The 22,105-nt window shown below is 40.5% G+C and overlaps 1 protein-coding gene across 4 annotated transcripts in view; it reads left to right on the top strand.

Moving 5' to 3' along the window:
• The window catches only part of RASSF9 (Ras association domain family member 9), a 39,011-nt gene extending 24,975 nt beyond the window's left edge, over positions 1-14,036 (top strand). For 2 of the 4 annotated variants that reach the window (XR_014538888.1, XR_014538889.1), the window contains exons 2-3: positions 9,061-13,050; positions 13,097-14,036. Coding sequence is in view for 2 of the 4 variants with exons in the window: in XM_083573361.1 (XP_083429487.1) it covers positions 9,061-10,327 (1,267 nt within the window). In the remaining 2 variants the exon portion in view is untranslated. Of the gene's footprint in view, positions 1-9,060 lie in introns of all 4 variants that reach the window. The other 2 variants (XM_083573361.1, XM_083573362.1) reach the window with 1 other exon arrangement.
• Positions 14,037-22,105: the final 8,069 nt, after the last annotated feature.

Here is a 22,105-nt window from a genome sequence, read left to right as displayed (position 1 = left end):
AGGCTGAGATATTTGCATCAGCCTTATATGAAATATCTAATAGTGCTTAAGGATGAATGAATCAGTCTGTTTCTGGTCTGTGTCAGCTTTCCATGTGTTCACCCATAAGTCCGTTTCATCCTATTTCCGTGTTAATGTGTTGTTGTTTTCAAATTCTCATGGGCAAAGCAAACCGGTGAGATTGGAGGAGGCAATAGAACTACCAGTTCCCAAGCCCAGCCAGTCTCATGCCTGCCAGGGTAAAACGTTGGGAGGGGTTAGTATGCCATGTCCCAGGCTGGCATTTATTCCATCTACCACCGTCATGGCATACTGAGATAATGGGAGGGCTTGGAATTCACTGAATCCAACGCCACTCCTAATCAGTCCCTGAAATGCCCCTTTTTCCTTTTCTCTGCCAAGTTTTTCCTATATACCCTTTCCCCTCTATGTGATCCTTTCTCTGTGTCATGGCTGACATGAAACAGAAATACCTGCAAAGTCATATGGCCTCCCACTGATCATATGATTGCACCCTTTAATACCTATTTAAGACCACATTTTAAAATGTGTTTTGTTTTGAGCATGCTTTTTGAACTGAAAACTGCATCAAAACATTTGGGAAGTGTGAAAGCTCATGGAAAACTGTGCTATGTGATAAGGGAAGATCAGGTCAGTCCCTATCAGAAAAAAATAGTAAAGATCAAGTGGTGCTAATAAGAGTACTCCCCCCCTTTTTTTTTTTTTTAAAAAAAATGTTATTTCCACTGTTCTTACATCTCTCATTCTGTAAGCAAGTTAGCTGTTTCTCCCATGGTTCCTATACAGTGGTACCTCGGGTTAAGTACTTAATTCCTTCTGGAGGTCCGTTCTTAACCTGAAACTGTTCTTAACCTGAAGCACCACTTTAGCTAATGGGGCCTCCTGCTGCCGCCACGCTGCCAGAGCAGGATTTCTGTTCTCCTCCTGAAGCAAAGTTCTTAACCCGAGGTACTATTTCTGGGTTAGCGGAGTCTGTAACCTGAAGTGTAGGTAACCTGAAGCATATGTAACCCGAGCTACCACTGTATTACTCTTTAGTTTAGCACAGCTGAGACATCAAAGCTGCCAGCCTCCTTCTCTAGCTATTATCACCATTTTTATTTTTTTGTATCTTGCCAAATCTCTGTCTCCACAGACTCCTCCAGATTGCTTAAGGTAATAAATAAATAAATGTACATTCTCGAGTACAACTTAAAATTGTTACCATAATTGTATGCAGTATTCATATCTCATTATTATTATTCCTCTATTGAGAAGATTAAAGGGCTGGTCTGCAACAGCAATTTGTCTAGGACAGAGATACATAGCACATCTCTCCCTCCCAAGTCATCAGATCAATCATTTGAGGAGCACAGAGGGGATGATAACTACCTGTGTACAAACATGTCTCATTCAGCTATGATATTCGTTCACCCTTTTATCTGGTTTGACTTTCCAGTGTTGCAACTGGTTTATTTTGCACAAGTCTATGCAAACTGAGTTGATGGAAGGAAACAGATTGCTAGGGCATTTGAACAGTTTCCTCTGACATCCCCAGTGATGAACAATCTTCTCAGTTGATCTGCATCAGAATGGGGCCGTGTAAATGGTGTTCCGTTGCACCAGAAGTGGTTTAGCTGTCTGTGGACAAACACCAGCTCCTTCTGCCTGAAAGCGAGATGAGTACTGCACCCATAGTTGCCTTTGACTGGACTTAACCTTTACCTTTTTTGCATGTATATGAGAGAGTGTGCGCAAGTGTATGGTGGCCAAATGCACCACTGGCATATGACCTCTGGAGGGTTTGCCAAGAGTGAAGGTGTCCCCCAGGCTAAAAAGTGTTAGCCACAACCAGAAGCCTTATAGTGGGTCTCTAAAAACTGAAAATAGGACTGTTGTTCTTAACATGAACTGTAATGGTGACACAGATTAGCCATTCTGTAGCTTCAAAACAATACAAGCATTCTTGAAGTTGGAGGTTCCTTAAACTTCTTCTTGGTATTTGTTTATGAAATTTAGAAAGCATGTCATATGACAACTGAAGGAAATCAAGGCTAATGCAGTTTCATTTAGGGTGGGTATATCATAGAAGCACAGCTGTGGGGTTGGAAGGGAATGTGGTGAATCATCTGGCACAAGTCCCTGCCCTGTAGCAGGACATCCTATGCATAAAGCATTTCCTGGCAGATTCCTGCCCATCCTTTGCTTAGATATTTCCACTCTCTAGGCAAATATTCCTGTTTAGGATTAGAGCTGCTCCAGAAAGCTGTCTAAAGATACAGACATATACCATGCACACCCAACCACCTTAGAAGCAGAGCAACATTTCAAAATGAATCCTTTGGAATTTAAAAATGCTTAGGCAGAGTATGATACAATCTTTTATCACATAATCACATGTTACAACTGCTCTTTTCATTTCTTGCAAAGTTACTGCTCCCTGCCATTATTTAGCTCTTGTGAGGTTTCCAGGTTTTCATTCTCAAGGACCCTTAAAGTTGTGTTCCTTAAAAATAGCCATTAACATTTTGTGTTATAGAAAGGGCAACGTACAGTTGTTCCATTTGATTTGCTTCAATTTCCCATCCTTATTCAGTGGCCAACAGAACAACAGCCGATTTCCCCATCTCTCCCAGTATAAAAAACAGCTGTTACTAAGGCTGTTATTAAACCAGATCTTCACACATGGGAGAAAACACAGGTTCTCTGATAGGTGGGAAGCACAAATAAAGTAATCCTAGGCAGTCTTAATGTCAACCAATGTGGAAATTAATTCTAGGTGATATGCTAGGTTTTTAAAAAAGCGAATAGAGGGGAAATATTTTATGTGATGTGGAAAATACTGAATTTCACCTTTGAACAGCGGAACCATAAACTGGAGGAAGAGGATCTTGTGAAGATTGGGCTTTATTCCCTAAGAGAAATTTCACTCCAACTAAAAAGTAGAGTTATCCCAACTGCATTCATGTTAAGTAAGGTGGGATGCCACTACTGGACCACCTTCCTGGCTGCAGTGGTGCTGTCCCTTGCCAAGGATGAGGTGGAGCAGCAGTGAGGGTGGAGGAAGCCATGGATTGGCAGCAGCTGTGGGCCCAGGTATTATACCCCCTCCACCTGCTGCCAGTCATGTGCTTACCTGCCCTTGCTACCACCTGATTGGCCCATACCAGGGAGCAGCAATATCACCATAGCCAGGAGGGTGATGCAATAACAATATCTCACATCATATGACACTATTGCTACTTTGGCTTCTACTATCTGCTGCCTCCTTCTATTTTCCATTTTAAGACACTGACCAGATGCAAACTCATGGTGTTACCATCAACCACCACCCCTCCCCCCCAAAAAAGTTCTTTGTCTACTCCATAACTTGATGGAGAGTTCTGGAGAACTTGCAGCCGTTCACCCTATTTCATGATGCTTTGGTTGGTTTTGGACCTACTATGAATATTCAAAACATGTGCTAAATGGAAATGACCCTAGGTTAAATTAACAACAATATAATCGATGGATTCATTTGTGCAGCAGAGAAAAATACTAATAAATGTTTAGGAACATGATGAGGTATGGCATTCCATATTTTTCAGCCATAGAAGCCCATAGAAATCTTGGCATCCAGAATATTCTCCCCGAAGCTTTGCAGGATTTCTGTATGAATGCAGCAGCCTGTACTATTATCTTAATCAATACTAGATAAAATAGAAGGGTTGACCAATAGAAGGGTTGTGGTCAGGTATATGGAGGTGAGATTTCAAACAGGTGTCAAATAGTTCCATAGAGCTGAATAGTTCCTGGTAGACTGCTCCTTTCTCTTTTTTATCAGCACCTGCTAGTTATTTGTAAAGCTATCAGTTGTACTTGATAACTCTTGTGTTAATGTGCATAATCATCATGGGTTACTTTGCTTTTCATTTTAGCCAAAGAATATCGAAACACCTTCAGAAACTCTGTTCCATTTGTGGGACTAACTTTTTATGATTGCTGAAACTTAAGGCAAATACAGCTCAGAATTTGTTGACATTTAGTGCTCACCTGTTGCCTCTGTTGCAATTTATATATACGTTCTATTTTAACAGCCAGTCTGTGAGCTCAGAATGGCATTTATATGGCATCTCAGGCTATGTAAACATCCCAAAAGGTGGCAGATATTTATTTTGTATCTAGTGACACATTCAGAAATAATGTTGTCGGACTGGGTCTTTCACTCTTTCCTTTCCCTATGTTATGAATCGATGTAAAAATAAAATAGTATCACTAGGTTGTAGGCAACTAAGTTCTACTTAGAATAGACCTGCTAAAATTAATGGGTCTGTATTAATCGTGTCCATTAATTTCACTGGGTGGTATTCGACTAATTTTTACACAGTGTAGACCCATTGAAAGTAATTAACATGACTAAGTTAGGACCATTAATTTCAGTGGATCTATTCTGAATAAAACTTAAAAATCACCCAATTGGTCTACTCTGAGTATGACTAACATTGGTTGCAGCTCACTGTTTCACAATTATATCTATGCAGAACTATACTTTGCCAAAATGATGGTCACTCCAACACTTCATTTTTGTTCATAGAAAAACCTCCATGATAGCTCATGACTGTTCGAATGAGTCGCATAAAAACAATGAGTCTCTGATGTGAATGTGTGTCACAACTACTGGCTCTATATGCAGCAGAATTCTAGGAATACCTGAGGAATTTGCTGTTTGGAATTGCAATATGAATTGACGACATGACCTGTACCTCCCAGACAAACATATGGAATGGAACATATAGTACTATCCATTGGCTTTTGTGTGTCTTGAAATGCTACAATGCAGCTCTCTGTTCAAAGAAAGGTGGATTTAAATATGGATTCCCCCCCCCAAAAAAAAAAATAAACAATTCATAGATGGATGTGAAAGTGAGATGGAATGGACAAATGCAAAAAGGACATGGATTGGGAATAGTCTGATCCACAGTGAAACAATTGGCTCATGCCCACACAGATGTCACCCAAATATCCAGAATCCTTTTTTTAATGTTTCCATTATGTTTAATCTACCCTATTCATTTCAATGCATGGGTAACATAATACAAATGGGATGCGGGAGACGCAAAACAATCTATCGTTTGAGGAAAGAAAGCATCAACAGCAAATACTGATCATATTTGCTGGACTGATTTCGATTCCGGACTTGGGACTAACGTTGACCTGTTTCTGTCAGGATTTTATTATCCTTACCCCCAGCACACACAGCTCTTGAGGCATAAAAAAGTGAGAGGACAACAAACTAATTTTTTCTTCTTCTGGCTTCTTGCTCTCTGTCCCCTGTGTCAACCTTCTCAGGCTCTGGAAAACTCTCTCCCATTCACTGTAGAGGCCAAGCTATATTTAGGGCTTCCTGCAAAAGATTGAGATCTCTGGGGCCACCCAATGGTGACACCCACAGTCACTAACTCATTTTTTTTTTAATCAGCAAAACAACAATACTACCATGATGTTGTTATAAACATTAAACAGGATGATAAGTGAAAAATACAAGGAAAGGTGTGTGGCTCAGTGGTAGAGCATGTATGTTTTGTATGCAGAAGGTTCCAGGTTGAATCTCCAGCATCTCCAGGTACATCTGGAAGAGACCTGGAGAGTCACAGCCAGTCAATGCAGACAACTGAGCTAAGATGAACTTAGTATAAAGCAGCTCCCAAAGTTCCTGTGTGCTTCACACATTTTTAATTCTGTCGATGCAGAACATAAATATACAATATTCAGGCTATAAAATACTTGGTACATTTGAGAAAGTGTACTTTTAATAGCCACACCAACCCTTCCCCAATCCCTGCAGCTTTCCTTTGAATTAGGCTGCTGCTATCAATATTATGTAGCAGCCAGCACAACCTTAAGGCAGCACAGGAACTAGGGAGTTAAATGTTAGTTCTGGATAGCAAGCCAACGGGATGGGGGAGTGTATTCTGTGCGGCACAGCATAACAATGGGAAATATGACTGCGTGCAGAACAGGTGGGAGGAGGCTTACAAGTGTGCATTGTTTGAGTTCCCAGTGTTTTGTTTGTGAGGGAGGGGTAAATTGAGTGGGTACTGAGAGAAATGTATTGGTATACTTTCACATTTCTAAACTTCGACCTGTGTCAAGCTGACTTCTCTTGTAGGTTAACAACCGCTTGCAACTGTCAACCTCTCCATCACAGCCTTTTTGCAGCCTTCCACAGACCTTTTGACTAGGAGAGGTCCCATGTCAGTTACTTTGTTTGAGAATCAAATATTAACAAGGGGGCCTGCAGAGAAGCATTGTGCTGTGGAGTGCTTCTGTTCAGGATTAGAGCAAGCCGGCCAAGCCCTCTTTCAACATACTCCATTTCATCCACCCCTTCCCTCCTAGTTTTCTGGTTTCCCTCCACCTCCAACATTCTGTGTCAGCATTCTGTGTCCATTGAACATGCTAAGTCATTGGTCTGTTGCAGGATTTCCCCTCCCTGACTCCATCTGCACTACTACATGGCTTCCCCCCAAAGGAGCTTGGGAAATGTAGTTTGTTAAGGGTGCTGAGAGTTGTTAGGAGACCCCTATTCCCTTCACAGACAGGGCCGGATTTAGATGAAGAGAGGCCCTAGGCTACCCCACTTGTGAGCCCCCCCCCCAATCCCCCACCCTCATGACTAGAAGAAAATGGAAGAGTTCTAAATAAAACTGAGTGAAGCGAAGGATGAAGATGGGTATTTTAAAATTCTGCAATTCTCAGTTTCTCCTCTAAAGGACATAAGATGTGATTGTTAACTTAAATACCATGGTGATTTTTAAAAATGCATAGAATTAACACTGAAAAACTTTTGTAATTATTGAACTTTGTAAACCTGTTGTGGAATAAGCATATTTTTTTAGGAAAATGAAGTTGTAATGTTATCCTTAAAAAAACACCTTGAGTTTACAAATTATATTGCCTGGGAAGTGTAAATAATATGATCATGATTACCTGACAGTGTGACACTTTTAAAATCTACTTTATGCTGTCATTAAAAAGTTAGTTTTAAAGTGGAAGTAAACTACAACCATCAAATACAGTAAGGCTAAAATGTTTTCTCCCTAGCCTTCCTCATAGCAAAATGACCCAAAACTTCATCAAAATTTGTCTGTCTGTCACTTTCAATGTACAGAATGCTCATTGCAGGCAACTTCTCTTAAGAATCACAAAGTTACGATGATCAGAATTGTTTAACAGTCAGTTCCAGAGAATTCTGGGAACTGTAGCTATGGTGGAAATAGGGATCTCCTAGCAACTCTCAGCACCCTTAGCAAACTTTGTAGATGTATAAAGGTAAAGGGACCCCTGACCATTAGGTCCAGTCGTGGCCGACTCTGGGGTTGCGGTGCTCATCTTGCTTTATTGGCCGAGGGAGCCGGCGTACAGCTTCCGGGTCATGTGGCCAGCATGACTAAGCCGCTTCTGGCGAACCAGAGCAGCACACAGAAACGCCGTTTACCTTCCCGCTGGAGCGGTACCTATTTATCTACTTGCACTTTGACGTGCTTTCAAACTGCTAGGTTGGCAGGAGCAGGGACCGAGCAACGGGAGCTCACCCCGTCGGGGGGATTCGAGCCACCAACCTTCTGATCAGCAAGTCCTAGGCTCTGTGATTTAACCCACAGTGCCACCCGCGTCCCTGTAGATGTGTAGTCAGCCTTATAATAAATTAAAGCTTGTTACCTTGAAGCACTACTCCTGAGAGGAATATATTGGCCTCACTAATCCAGAGAGGAGTAAGCTTGCACATACAGCACATATGCACCATCCTGCTGCATTGCATTAAGAGGATGGCATTAAGAAGTGCAGCAAAGAGCTGTCAATGCACTGTACATGCCCGTTCAGGATTCAAATGTATTCACTTATTTATTTTAAAGATTTCCAGCCTTCATTTCAACAAAGTTCCCACAGCAGCTTTCACTGTCAGAATACAGTTCTGAGTAATGGGGAAACTCTAGAAAAAGTTCCACTGAAAATAACTTTGTCTACTCAGATTCAAGTCCTACTGAGCTCCATGGGACATGGGGTGCAAGGCTGAGCAGACCTGGCTTTTGTCTGGATAATGACAATTATGTGCTGTACCATGCACTATCTAGGGTAAATTCAGTTTTCCCAGGGTAGGTGACCACCCCACTTCCCCTGCTTGCTACTGGTGGTTGTATGTATGTATGTATGTATGTATGTATGTATTTCCTACCTTTCTCCCAGAACCGGGACTCAAGGCAGCTCACAAAAATTAAAACAAACATGAATAAAACACAGAAAGCTAGAAACCTACTAAAGATTATAGTCAAAATGCAATTAAACTATAACAAAATTAAAACAATACAAAAGCAAGTCTATTAAAGTACGGCTAGCAAGAGTGCCACACTATTAAAAGCTTTTTCTTTAGAAAAAAATAGCCAATCAGTTCCTCAAAGTCTGTCAGAATAAAACCGTCTTCACATGCTGACGAAAGGACAGCAAGGAGGGAGCCAGTCTAGCTTATCAAGGAAGGGAGTTCCAAAGTCTGGGAGCAGAAACTGAGGTGGCTGCAGTTTCCTCTGTAAGATTCCTTTGGGGGAAAGTGCTGCATGTATTATTATTATGATTATTATTATACATAATTGTTCTGTATCAGCTAGCAAGCTACCATGGACATCTATAAAGAATTGAATGTGAAACTACATAGAGTTACTTCCCGCATGTTAATATACAGAGTAGCTTTAATGAGCATGCAGATCACAGCCATAACCTCTTTGAACTTGTGAATTTCCTCACCCCCACCCTCCAAGATGGTTTTAAAAGGTTGAAATCCACCCACAGTTTAAACACCTCAAAGACATACAGTGGCGTAGCATGGGGGGTGCAGGGGGGCCGGCCGCACCGGGCGCAACATCTGGGGGTTAGGGTTAGGGGGCGCAAATCCACGGGTTAGGGGGCGCAAATTACTTGCCTTGCCCCGGGTGCTGACAACCCATGCTACGCCACTGAATACATATCATGTTCAAAGCTTCAGAGATAGCAAGTGCTCTGTATAATATTTGCTTTCTTTAATTCCAGGTCACCAGAAAAAGAGATGGGTTCTACAGAGCGAGAAATTGTGGTCTGGGTTTGTCAGGAAGAGAAAATTGTTAGCGGATTGACAAAGCGCACAACTTGCACTCAAGTAATTGAAGCTCTGCTTGAGGAACATCAAGCCACCTATGCAGAAAAGAAGTTTCTTTTTGGACAGCCCAAGGATTACTGCATCATAGAAAAATGGAGAGGTTCTGAGAGGGTCCTTCCACCTCTCACTAAAATGCTGAGACTCTGGAAAGCCTGGGGGGAAGAGCAGCCGAATTTGCACTTTGTCTTGGTCAAGGCAGATGCCTTCCCCCCATTTCCATTGTGGAGGACAGCTGAAGCCAAGCTCGTACCAAATCTTGAAAAACCCTGGGACCTGAGCCCAGCCAATTACATGAAGATGTTGCCAGTGGACAAGCAAAAGAGGATTGTTAGGAAAACCTTCCGGAAGCTAGCCAAACTTAAACAAGAAGGAGTCCTGCAAGAGAGGGACAACATAGAGACTCTCATCCACTTGATCCTTTCTCAGGACCACACCATTCACCAGCAAATCAACAGAATGAAGGAACTGGATCTAGAAATCGAACAGTGTGAAGCCAAATTTCACCTAGATCAGCTTGAAGGTGATGGAGGAAATTATGTGCAGGAGTCTTATTTAATGGCGACATCCAGTGATGCTGAAGAAGAAACAGACATGCCTCACAGCAGCCAGCAGATGCCAGAAAGCTCGGGCAAAGGAGAGGGGTTGTTACAAGTGGAAGAAGGACTAAAGCACCACAAAGAGCTTATTGAAAAGCTCTCTGCGGAAATTGAACGAGAGGTTAATGACATTGGAAGAAACGGAGACACGTGGACAGAGGAACCGCCTAAGGAGGAAATGGAGAGTTCCGATGTAGGAAGTGTCAAGAACGAATTGGAGAAAAGCATGAAAGATGCCTTAAGGATCCATTCTCAACTAAACTGCATCCAGCAGGAGTTAAAATATAGAGACCTGATGCTTCAAAAGAAGGAAAAGGAGTATGAACTGATTGTGGAAGAGCTTAACGCTTTGCATGCTAAGGCCAAAAGTGAAATCAGGCACCCACCTAACGAGGAGCAAGCAAAGGACAGTGAAATTTCCACCAAGAGTTTTACAGGGACTGATCTCCTTCACAAAGTGACTAGTTTAGACATAAATGATACAGACTCTGATACTGGAATCAGTTCCACTCACAGTCAGGACTCGGAAACAGCAATAGGGGAGACGTTGCTGTTGTCTACATAGCTGAAAACTGTCCTTGTTTTACTGAGAACAAATTAGTAATATATAATGCCCTGGAGAAACATTAGGATGAGGTAGATAAGTGGTATCTTCTTATGGGGCCAAGTTCTGGTGGCATAAGAGCTTCCGAGTTAGAGAACTCCTTGTCATATAAATAAAAATTATAGCTGATTCTCATATGTTCTAAACTTACTGATAGAAATAATTTAGTCCATTCAGCCTAATAGCAAAGTTCCTGTAGGACAGTTCAGAGGCATTTAATAATAAAAAAACCAAATAGACTTTGGTGGCGATGAACTGAAATCTCAATCTAAATCAGGAAAAGCAGTTACCCTATGGGTTATACAGCATACATTTGTACATCATCTGTCTGCACACCAGTTTTCTGTGAAGTATTGTTTCTCATTATTTTACATACAACCCACTGCCAATGCATTATAACATCTCTGGTGATGATAACCTTGTTCACTACACCATATAAAAGACCAGTGTGGACATCATATTATACATGTTATAACCTTTGAAAGCTCTTCCTTGCCCTGTGTGCAGAGCAAAGCTGACAAACGTAGGGTTAGGCCTAGCCATGGAAGGGGGAAAGGGAATTATTTGATGAACCACAAACTCCATATACAATATACCTTGGACTTTGTTATGCACAATACAATATTTAGGAGTTTCCACAACTTTGAGTTGCAGTAGCTCCTTATGAGCACCTTTACCCATTGTTTGCTTCTGAAAAATTGGTCTTCCATCTCTCTGAAGCTGATGCACATTTTACAGATCAGCTGCTTCTTTCCTCCATATTATTCAACTGAAGAGTAAATGAATAGCTTTTACACTGCCACAGGACAAAATAAGTCCTGGGACCCTTTATTTGGTATATTGCTTATTGTTACTGCAAACGTCCAACAAAATGTATCCAATATCAAGGTCCTGGGCATGAAGACATAGACAAGAATGAATTTCATTAGCTCCTGAACTGATATTTTAGACCAAGCCTGTTAAAATGTTAGACCCAGGCTTCAAGCAATATGTATGCCATCTGTTAAAAAAAACTGGTCGGCTACAGTACATGGCTGCCAGATGGAACACCTGTGTGAGAAGCCTGCTTTTAGACAACAACAAAATAGAAATATTTAGAATGCCTAAACAGAAGCTATATTCACTGCATTCTAATTGGGAGGTTTGTTTGTTTGTTTGTTTTCAAAATGGCTGGAAAAAGACACTTGATAAAACCTTTCTAAAAATATGGTTTGGTTTTAATTTGTATTGCTTATGTTATTGTAATCCACCCCAGAACCTTAAGGTGAAGGTTGGTTAATAAATCTAATAATAATAGCTTGACAAGGAAAACCTTTTTCTGAATTTTTCAGGCTACGGTCAGGATGTTATGAAGAGATTTTTCATATAGAATTTTTGGTTGACTGCCTTTTTTAAAAAAAAAATGTGGCTGCATTGTTTGACATGATATTAAATGCTTTATTATTGAGCTTTCTAAACTATCATTTCTTAATGGAAACACGTAAATTACTGGCCAGCTATCATAGATTTGTAGTAATTTATTAATGCTTCTGAACATTTTATTTTTTATTTTTTTGTGATTTGCAATGTAATTCTCAAATCTCAAATATTAAGTACAGGTTAATTTCTCTCATTAGTTTGTTGTCTGATGTATTCCTGCAGTTTATGTTTATATATTCAGGTCTTTCATGTTGTACAAGCTGCAGTTTGCTAGTTCTTCTTGCCCTCACATTGTGATAATTAACTCTGTAGACTTCTTTGACTGAGTGAATTTCACCTACACTTAAGGGCTGATTTTTACTCCCTATGCACACTTCTTTGCAATTTTTAGAGTCAATACGTTCTTGATTTGGGGAGGTGCAGAGTGATAGACATTGGGACTTCCTTCAGTGCATACTGCAATGAGGGACAGGGAACCTGTGGCTCTGGAAATGCAGTGCACAGCTACCACCATCCCTGACAGTTGAGCATAATTTGTATTTTGAGTCAAAATGTCTGGAGGGCCACAAGTTCCCCATCCCCACTAAAAGAAATAGGACAAACTATCACATACAGACTTTTCTACATCTCATATTTTTGCCAATTACTTTTTATTGCTCTTCAAAAAAAAATAACAAATTAACATCAAATTAATTCAAATTTAATATAAAAGTTGATTCCCACCTTCTTCCATGATGTTTCTCTTCCCTCCCTACATCTACTTTTTTGTTGTTGTGCTAGCATGTGTTAAAATGTTCTTGTTGGTTGGGTCAACCAATTTAACATTGTCATCCCTTCTCTACCTTTCTTGTGAGTCTTTGTCAGGCTTCCTCAACCTCAGCCCTCCAGATGTTTTGGCCTACAACTCCCAGGACCAGTGTTCAGGGATGATGGGTATTGTAGGCCAAAAACATCTGGAGGGCTAAGGTTGTGGAAGCCTAGTCTTTGTATTTGTTCATTACTTGTGGAATAGGGAGCAGCCACACTAGAGTTATGCAAATAAACAACCTAACCTGCAGCCAGATATTGCCAAGGTGTGCTCCTCTGGGAAGAGTGTGAGACAAGACTAAAAAAAAAAGTACGAAGAAGGGTATCTGCATCTACTTCACAACCGTTGTCTCTCAATACATTGTTTGGAATCCGGTAATACCTAAGGTAGCTTTGTACATGAAAGTAGCAACAGAGGAGGAATGAAGGACTTGTTCTTTCTCATCCCCTGCAACCAGGTCTCAGTCAAAGTGGATGAGAAGGTTGTTTGTACCCATATCCAAGAGATGTGCAATTCTTGCCTTTGTGCAAAGCCTGGAAAACTGGGAACAGTGATTGAAGGGAACATGGGTAACCCATGCTTTCATGGTGATATTGAGCTATCACCAAACATCTGTCCAAATAGGCCATGCAACAATGAATTTACCAGGGCTTACTCCCAATGCTTAAGGTTGCAGACTTGGCATGTAACTTTGCATTCTGATTTCAGTATGCCTGAGTGGTGATTAAGTCGCTAGACTCTGCCCTTCTAACACACAATGTGAAAGTAAACTTTGTCTGGGACTCACTTCTACATGATCATCCTTGTCCAACAACTCTGGTGTATTCCAAGTGGTCATATGTACATCACAGAGTTTTGGGTCAAGGGAATGAGTTTTTCAGGAATGGGACAGGGGAGATTAATTCTGCAACTTAATTCTGTAAAAAATAAATTAGTGTGTTAGGCTTTTCATGAACGATCTGTTCTCATAAAGTGACAGAGGATCCTCAACTGCTGTGATGGTGGCAATGTACCAAGTTAGGTGAGACACAGGCCCCAATCCAAAAGAAGTTAGCTGGGCTGAAATCCCATTGGAATCAACAGAACTTGACTTCAGCATGACTAACATGCCTCGTTAATGCTAATGGGAATTAAGTGCAAATAACTTTAGTTTGTTCAGGGCCAGAGGCTGAAACCTCTCAACTAATAATCATTTATTGTTGTCTGTATTCTCCTATAGTAACATGTACAAAATAACTTCTTAAGCTCTATCACTATATGTCTCCAGATTAAAGAGAGATGTTTAAATTAAAATATTTATGGTAACTGACAGGTCTTTTTTATCTAGACGACTGCCTCATAACTTAACTTAATTAACATTCAGTTGCATAGAAATGTACATGGGCAGTAATTACAGTTGCGCTATATGTGTTTTTGAAAATAAAGTGAAGTTGAAAAAATAAAGAATCCTGCCTTTTTGTTATCACAGTGTGGAATGTTCATGTTCAAGGTCCCAGTCAGTCTACCATAACTTCCTCAAGGATACTGCAGTCATCTTCCCTGCCCTAAACAACATGTACTCAACATTCTATGACTACTTTTTTGCCTCTTAAACATTATTATTATTATTATTATTATTTACATTTGAGCATGCGGATATATGTATTTTGGACATGGGTAATGTCCTTTTGGTGCATAAGGATCAGCACTTGCTTTCATTCATAGTCTCACCTCAAAACGGATATTGTAGAGCTAGAAAGGGTTCAGAAAGGATCAAGGAGAAATACCAAAGGGATGAAACAGCTCCCCTATGAGAAGAAGGATACAGCATCTGTGGCTTTTCCATTTAGAGAAAAGGTTAATAAGGATTTTGGAAAGCAAAAATAAAGTAAATCATCAAACCATCAATTCTAGCATGCAGGGCGCCACCTAAATTGTACAATTTGGCAACTCAATGATTGGTATTATTAATTATATTATAATTTGGCATTGTTATAATGAGGCTATTATTGGATTGTTGTAATTGAAAACTAATAAAAATTATTATAAAAAAGGGAGAAAAGGTTAATAAGAGGCTGCATGAGTTTATAAAATTTTGTAAGACACAGAGAAAGTTTTTAGAGGGAAGTTGTTCTCCCTCTCTCATAACACTAAAATGTATGGATGTCCAATGAAGCTGGACATGACTACTCCCATGATGCCTTTTTTCTAGGCCTTCATGGACAGAGGCTGTTATTTGAAATATAAATATGTGTAGATTGATTTCAATAGGAGCTACTATTCACATGCTTTACTTTCCTACTGAAATAAATCAAACTTTTTAAAGCAGAAGGTAAACACATCTTGCCCTCTCTCGTCCGTGTTTCATAAATGAATTTGATCTCTGCCAACTTTGAAATGAGAATATGCAAGCAAAAATATATATTTATATTTTAGAATAATGCTTAATGTGATTAAGTTGTTTAATGCATTACCACACTTTTGTAATTGAAACATCTTCAAATCTATACATTAATTAAAATACAGGATTACATGAAGAATCAATAGTCAGTTTAAGTCTGTAGCCCTTTGACAATATTAATCCATGTAGTTTTCATAATATGCTAGCTGGCTACTTTTAGCCAGGCTGCTGCTTTCTCTGGTTCACTTATCATTCAGTAGTCTGAGCTAAGAAGATTTGTTAATACAACACTTAAAATACTGACAATGAAAATTGTTTATGTGCTGGGGGCAGGTCTCTCTGAAGTACTTTGTTTTTGTTTAGATGCAGGACAAACTGGTTATTTTACTATGGGTGCAGATGTTGTATTCATAGCTGAGTACTTTGCTAAGGAAGAGCACTGAGTCATTGCAAGTTGTAAAAGACAAGCCTATCAGCACATCTTCATAATAAATGGAGCTCATTTTGGAACAGGAAGACAGGAGCAAGGAAAAGAAGCCTCTAAAAAAAAAAAAGGTGTAGAGATGGAATAGAGAAATAACTAATCATTATGTGTGTTTATATGTGTTCATGCACCCATCTTGAGAGAAAACATGGGCATATCTTGTGGCTGAGGTTGAACAGCATACCCAGGCTATTCATAATACAATTCAAGTACGCCCCCCCCCCAAAAGAAAGAACCCTGAGAACTATAGTTTGTTAAGGATGTTGGAAATTTGCCTTTGAGGGGCAAACTATAGTTCCCAGGATTCACTGGGGAGAAACAATGCTTTAAAAGTATGGTGTGTAAGCAGCCAGAGTTTCATAAGTCTGAGTTGACTTTGGGCCTATGTTCTAACAGAAGTTCCACATGTCACATTGCAAATTATATTGAATAGGAAGGGGCTTCCAAAAGCACTGTGGCAAACTATTTAAAGAAAATAAATTAAACAAAATCCCAACATGAGGAGCCTATTTTGCACGTGTGCTCAGTACAAGAGTTTTCTCACACAGCAATCCATTTTTGTTTTTTCTCATTTTGACAGCCTTGATTTATGGTGGGAGGGGAGCCTTGTCATTGCTGCTGTTAAACAATTGGGAGTTAATAGGTACTTGATGAACTACTGCAGATTGCTCTGAGATCTGTCAGGAGATCTCAACTTTCCTTTAAACTACCCATGTCTTCTACAGGGAAGGGTTGTAACTCAGTTGCAGTAACTCAGTTACATGCTTTGCATGTAAAAGGTGCCCAGTTTAATTCCTGGCATCTCAAGGTAGCACTGGGAGTCTGTCTGTAAGCCTAGTAGCACTGCCAATCATTGTAGACAATACTGTCCTAAATGAACCAATGGTCTGACTAGTTGTAAGACAGCTTCCTACATTCCTAGAAGTCACCTTCATTGCAACCAAAATGATGAAGGGCATAGAAAACTCCCCAATGAGGAAAGCTTATAATGTTTGGGGTGTTTCAGTTCAGAGAAAAGGTGAGTAAGAAGAGATATGAAGTGTATAAAATAGTTGTGGAGAAAGTGAGTAGAGAAAAACCTTTCTCCCTCAGCAACATCCAATGAAGCTGAATGTTGGAAGATTAATGACAGATAAAATAAAGTACTTTTTCACATGGAGCTTCATTACCTATGGTAGTCACTCCCACAAAGCAATGACAAACCTAGACAGCATCTTAAAAAGCAGAGACATCACCTTGCCAACAAAGGTCCGTATAGTTAAAGACCATAAAGAAGGCTGATCGCCAAAGAATTGATGCTTCTGAATTATGGTGCTGGAGGAGACTCTTGAGAGTCCCATGGACTGCAAGAAGATCAAACGCATCCATTCTTAAGGAAATCAGCCCTGAGTGCTCACTGGAAGGACAGATCCTGAAGCTGAGGCCCCAGTACTTTGGCCACCTCATGAGAAGAGAAGACTCCCTGGAAGAGACCCTGATGTTGGGAAAGGTGGAGGGCACAAGGAGAAGGGGATGACAGAGGACAAGATGGTTGGATAGTGTTCTCGAAGCTACCAGTATGAGTTTGACCAAACTGCGGGAGGCAGTGGAAGACAGAAGTGCCTGGCGTGCTCTGGCCCATGGGGTCACGAAGAGTCGGACACGACTAAACTACTAAAGAACAAAAGTCACTCCCACAAGAAGTAGTGATAAGCACCAACTTGCCTGGCTTTAAGAGACAAGTAGGAAATTCATGGAGAATAAGCCTGTCCATGGCTACTATCTCCATTGGTGGAGGCAACATGCCCCTGACTCCAGTTTCTGAGAATCACAAGTTCATGTCATCCATCTCTGCATTTAGTAAGAGTCTTAATACTGAGTATGGGAGGGAGTGGCAGACATTCAAATGAGGCCTTCACAGGTGCTTTGCAGATTTCAGGTTATAGCCAAGCAGAAAACGCATAACGGCTGGTCCTCAAGCTCTGCAAAATAACCTGTTTCTCAGTTCTGCCTACAAACTTAGGTAAACATACATGTTCCTCTAGTAGGTGGAATGCAGGAGGTAAGAAAAACTAGGCAGCCCTTCTGTAAGCAGGGTTAGAAATGAATTTTAGGTGATGTCCTTGGTTTTTTTAAAAAGCCAACAGAAGTCAACTTTCTTCTTGCAATGGGGGGGGGGGATATTCCCTCAGATGAGATTTTCAAGTGGTATAATATCTCCCTCCAGTTTAGCATCCTGCTGTTGTATAAATAAGGGTACATCCACACATTTGTTTGTCTCATGATTACTAGTCGTGGGTCAGAGAGGTTTCTTTTTGGGCCATCGCTTTCCTTAGGGAAACCCATTGTTACTGCTGAATGAGAACAAACACCAAGATTTCTGCAAATAAATGTTTATTCCGATACAGCAGAAAACAGAGAGTTTTTCCCTCAACTAGCCAGTCCCTGACCCCCTACTTCAATCCTTTTAGGTAACTTAAATTTATGTTCCTCTGCATCAGTTTCCAACACCCATAGGCCCTCTCACCAGAACATTTTTTGGAAGGGAACAAAGTGCCCATAACTATAACTTCATAGCATTCTAGCATTCAAAGCACATTTGATTATTACTGAGGAAATGACCCACCCCCCCAAACTCTGCACTCTAAATTTGCTTAACCAGACTTGGATATAAGTGACTTAGGGTGTTTCCAGATGGACTGGTCATTTGCACTAAATTTTGTTATTATCCCTCACTTTTATAGTGCAATTATAGTAAAGCATCAACATTTCCTGACCGTATGGGGGATCTTGAACTTTTCAGCTGAGTTAATGGCTGTATGTTGTCTCCCTGAAGCATCGGTGTGTATCACCAACTTCACTGCTCTAGGGCTTCTTTGGCAATTTGACCATTAAGCCTACAGAACCAGCTGCAGAGCAATAGAACTGGTATGATGACTCTCATAAAAAACAGTACATCTTAATCACATCAACTACTTCCCTTTCAGAAGAATCCATAAGGACATCAGCTATTGTTCAGACGTGGAGGCACGGAAAGGTATTTTTGTGATGCTCAGCAGAGAGGTTCATTTAGACATACTTAGAGCAAATGTCAAAACCATCAGAGCAAGATGGCCTGGGGTTTTAATATTGATACTGACCTTTTTAGCTTGCAGACTATTGATTGTTTTGTTGGTGATCGTATGAAGGAAGAAATTGACAGTCAGCAGGGATGGGGGGGGGGGAACTCTTCATTCTTTTCACACTGAACATTTCCCTCCAAGGCCACATGGATCCCTCTGCCCAAAAAGAAACCCTTCTAGTGGGATGTATAAAAAATCCCTTTCACCCTGTCCTTATTTGTCCTTTTGGGAACTCCTCTAAAAATCTAAGACAAGCTGATAACTAGGGGTGTGCATGGGATTCAGATGAGTCCTGAGCCAAATCAGGCTAATTCAGAGGGATTTGAGAGATTCCTGAGATGAGTGACTCCTTCAAAATCGCTTAGAAGCAAATCTGAGTTCTCCTGGAGTTTCAGGAACAAACAGAACTGCAGGCAGTGTGTCTGCAAAAATTGTTCCCCAAGCTTGTCCTATAAGGAGCATGCCATACCTTAAAGGGTGGGTGGAGCAAGCTGGTGTGTCTGTTTAGTTTTTTGACTGACGGGCCTAGCGTCTAATAAGGGAATTATTTACCACAGTCTCCAGGCACAATTTTTTGGGGAGGGATGTTGAAGTGATACATCTATCATGTTCTTGTCTGAATCACAACATTCACAGGCTGCCTCACACAAGCTCATCAGAATTTTAGTTAATGGCGTATTGATTGAGAATTAAAGCTGAGGCATATATGGGAGCAATTGATGTTTCTTCTTAGGCTGCTCATGATTTAAATGGAAACTTTTATTTCATTCTAGACATTTCTTGAACATGCAAGGTTGGATGTTTGATGAGGAAAGCAAAAACACCCATTGGTTAAATTGTCTGGGCAAACAATAACAAAAATTAAACACATTCGTTTACTAGATTAAAATGGATATTTATTCATTCCCCCCTCATTCAGTATTATTTTGTGAAAAAAACGGATCATGAACCAACCACATTTAACTGGAATCTAGTGCACATGTAATGTCCCATTGGACTAACATTTTGCACCATGGTATTTTAAAGGCACCCCATAATTAACAACAGCTCAAGCCTCAAGATAATGGCATTGGATCTAGAACATGGATCTGCCAGATTATTAGACTGTCATCCGGCAATGCTTCCTTTCAATGTCTGAAGATGGCTAAAGTCATGCACCACTTTATTTGTTTATTTAGGGGAAAGCAGGTCTTGATCCTGCTTACATGATCTCTTTTCAAACGCAGTATCCAGTTCTGAAAAGAGTTAAACTCTTTGACAGATAAATGGATGCAGATCCGTATATACCATAGATATATAGTGCTGTATACATTAGATTTTGCAAATAGATGTATAGGGAATTACTTTATTAACATACTTTTAAAATGCTTAAATTTATTTCATGCCTTGGTAATTTGGAAGATAGCACCCATGAACGAATTATCCTCTGCAGTAACATAATTTAACTCTGCGGTTAATAAGTTTCACCGATTGAAAAGTCTTTCCTCTTCTAAACTACCCTCCTGACAGCAACACTGATGAAACAACAGGTTCGCTACACCAGAACATTTTGTGTTCTTAGAATGCAATCCTATATCCCAGCACAGATATTTGCAGATTGGATATGATTGCATATTGGTGGCATCATGGAAGCACATTGCTATGCTGGCTGGACCTGGTGGCAGTCATTGTCCAAAACATCTGGAGGACACCATGTGGGCAAAGGCTACAGCAGATGACACAACATTGTGCTAGTTCACAGGGAAGAATGCAGTTAGAGCTGTGCAACTGCTCCAGCTGAATCCTGGATCCCAAATCAAATCAGGTGTATTTAAGTCATCCTGGGAGTCAACCATAGCAGGAGGCGGAACATAGCTATCATAGCTTGTAGCCATTGATTGCTTTGTCCTCCATGAATTTGTCTAATCCTCTTTTAAAGCCATCTAGGTTGGAGGCCATCACACTTATGGAAGTGAATTCCATAGTTTAACTGTACTGCATGTACAAGTACTTTCTTTAATCTGTCCCGAATCTTCCAACACTCAGCTTCATTGGATGTCCACATGGTCTACTGTTATGAGAGGAGAAAAACTTTCTCCATATTGTACTGGTCTCTCCCTCCCTCTCTGTCTAATGAATAGATCAATGGCAAAAAGGTCCATTGATTTTGACAGTGCCAGACTGCACTCTTGGTTCCTAACTTGTGTGGGCTCCTCCTGTAGAGAAACCAAATCAGAAAATTGCATAGCCCCAGATACTAGCAAAATGAAATGTTCGTGTGTACTATTGATTTTCACTTCATGTCTGAAAGCTAATACATAACCACTGCATTGTTTTTACACTGAAAGGGAGCAAATAGTTCACCTACCCGTCTACTTATGAATGCCCTAAATGCTTTATGATTACATTTTGCCAATGCATTTACTCCTATTTGTAAAAAAGATGACAGCAGTGAATCAGAAAGCACTGCCAAGAGCAATAACTGAGGCAGCTATACAGTTCTGGCGCTTTAATTTGTTATTCCTTCTATCAGAAACCAATGGTTGCTGTTAGTTTCCTTCTGTTCCATGTTTTTGAGAGTCCTGCAGTCCTTAAGGGCCACCTGCCATTAGCACTTTTGTTCTGAGAAGAGAGCTCACCCACTTCAGTAAGAGCAGGACACACAAATCATCAGTGAAATTGGAATAATATAAGTTGTTGTGGGAAATTCTTTACAAGAACCATGACAGAGAATTATGATCTGAGGTGACACAGTTTTCATAATTGTGGAAACAAACCACTGATGGCACATTAGGGTTCAAAATAACACACAAAATAGCTCTGTGACTGTCCTTTCAGATGCATTTTTTTCTGGATTTTGCTCACAACATTGCTTGACCAGCTCCACACTTGTAAGTTATTATGGAAGTTTCAATATATATCTTTCTTTCTTTTTATGATGAGAAACTTTTGTCCCCCCCCTCGTTTTTCACAGCTTTGTATGGCCATCACCTGATGACTACAAAACCAGCTGCCTACATTCCACAACTCATACCGTCCATATGTTAATATCAATGGGCATGTGGCTTCATGTAGCCATGAACTAGGAATTGGGAATGCAGATTAGACTTGTGCTAAACTGAGACAGCAATGAGGCCTATGAGTGTAATTGTATACATTTAAAATCTTCCCCCATGGACACTGCTAACTTCAGCTGCATGTATAGACAGGTGTTTGTAGATTCTGGCAATGGCAAATCCAGGTGCTCTTGAAGGAAAATGATTTTCTAGATCCATTTCAATTGGGGTGTAGGCCTGGTTTGGCACAGAAACTGGTTTGATCACCCTGTATAGTGACCTTTGTCACCATACAGAGAGGCAAAGGAAAGAGGCAGAGACAATTTCTCCTTGTTATTACTTCCTGAGTTCTCAATGGCTTTTGATAGCATGGTATTCCTCTGGGGATGCGGGTGGCGCTGTGGTCTAAACCACAGAGCCTAGGGCTTGCTGATCAGAAGGTCAGCGGTTTGAATCCCCGCGACAGGGTGAGCTCCCGTTGCTCAGTCCCTGCTCCTGCCCACCTAGCAGTT

This window comes from Podarcis filfolensis, assembly GCF_964270895.1.
Source record: "Podarcis filfolensis genome assembly, chromosome: 10".
NCBI lineage: Eukaryota > Metazoa > Chordata > Lepidosauria > Squamata > Lacertidae > Podarcis > Podarcis filfolensis.
This window is presented reverse-complemented; position numbering and strand designations above follow the sequence as displayed.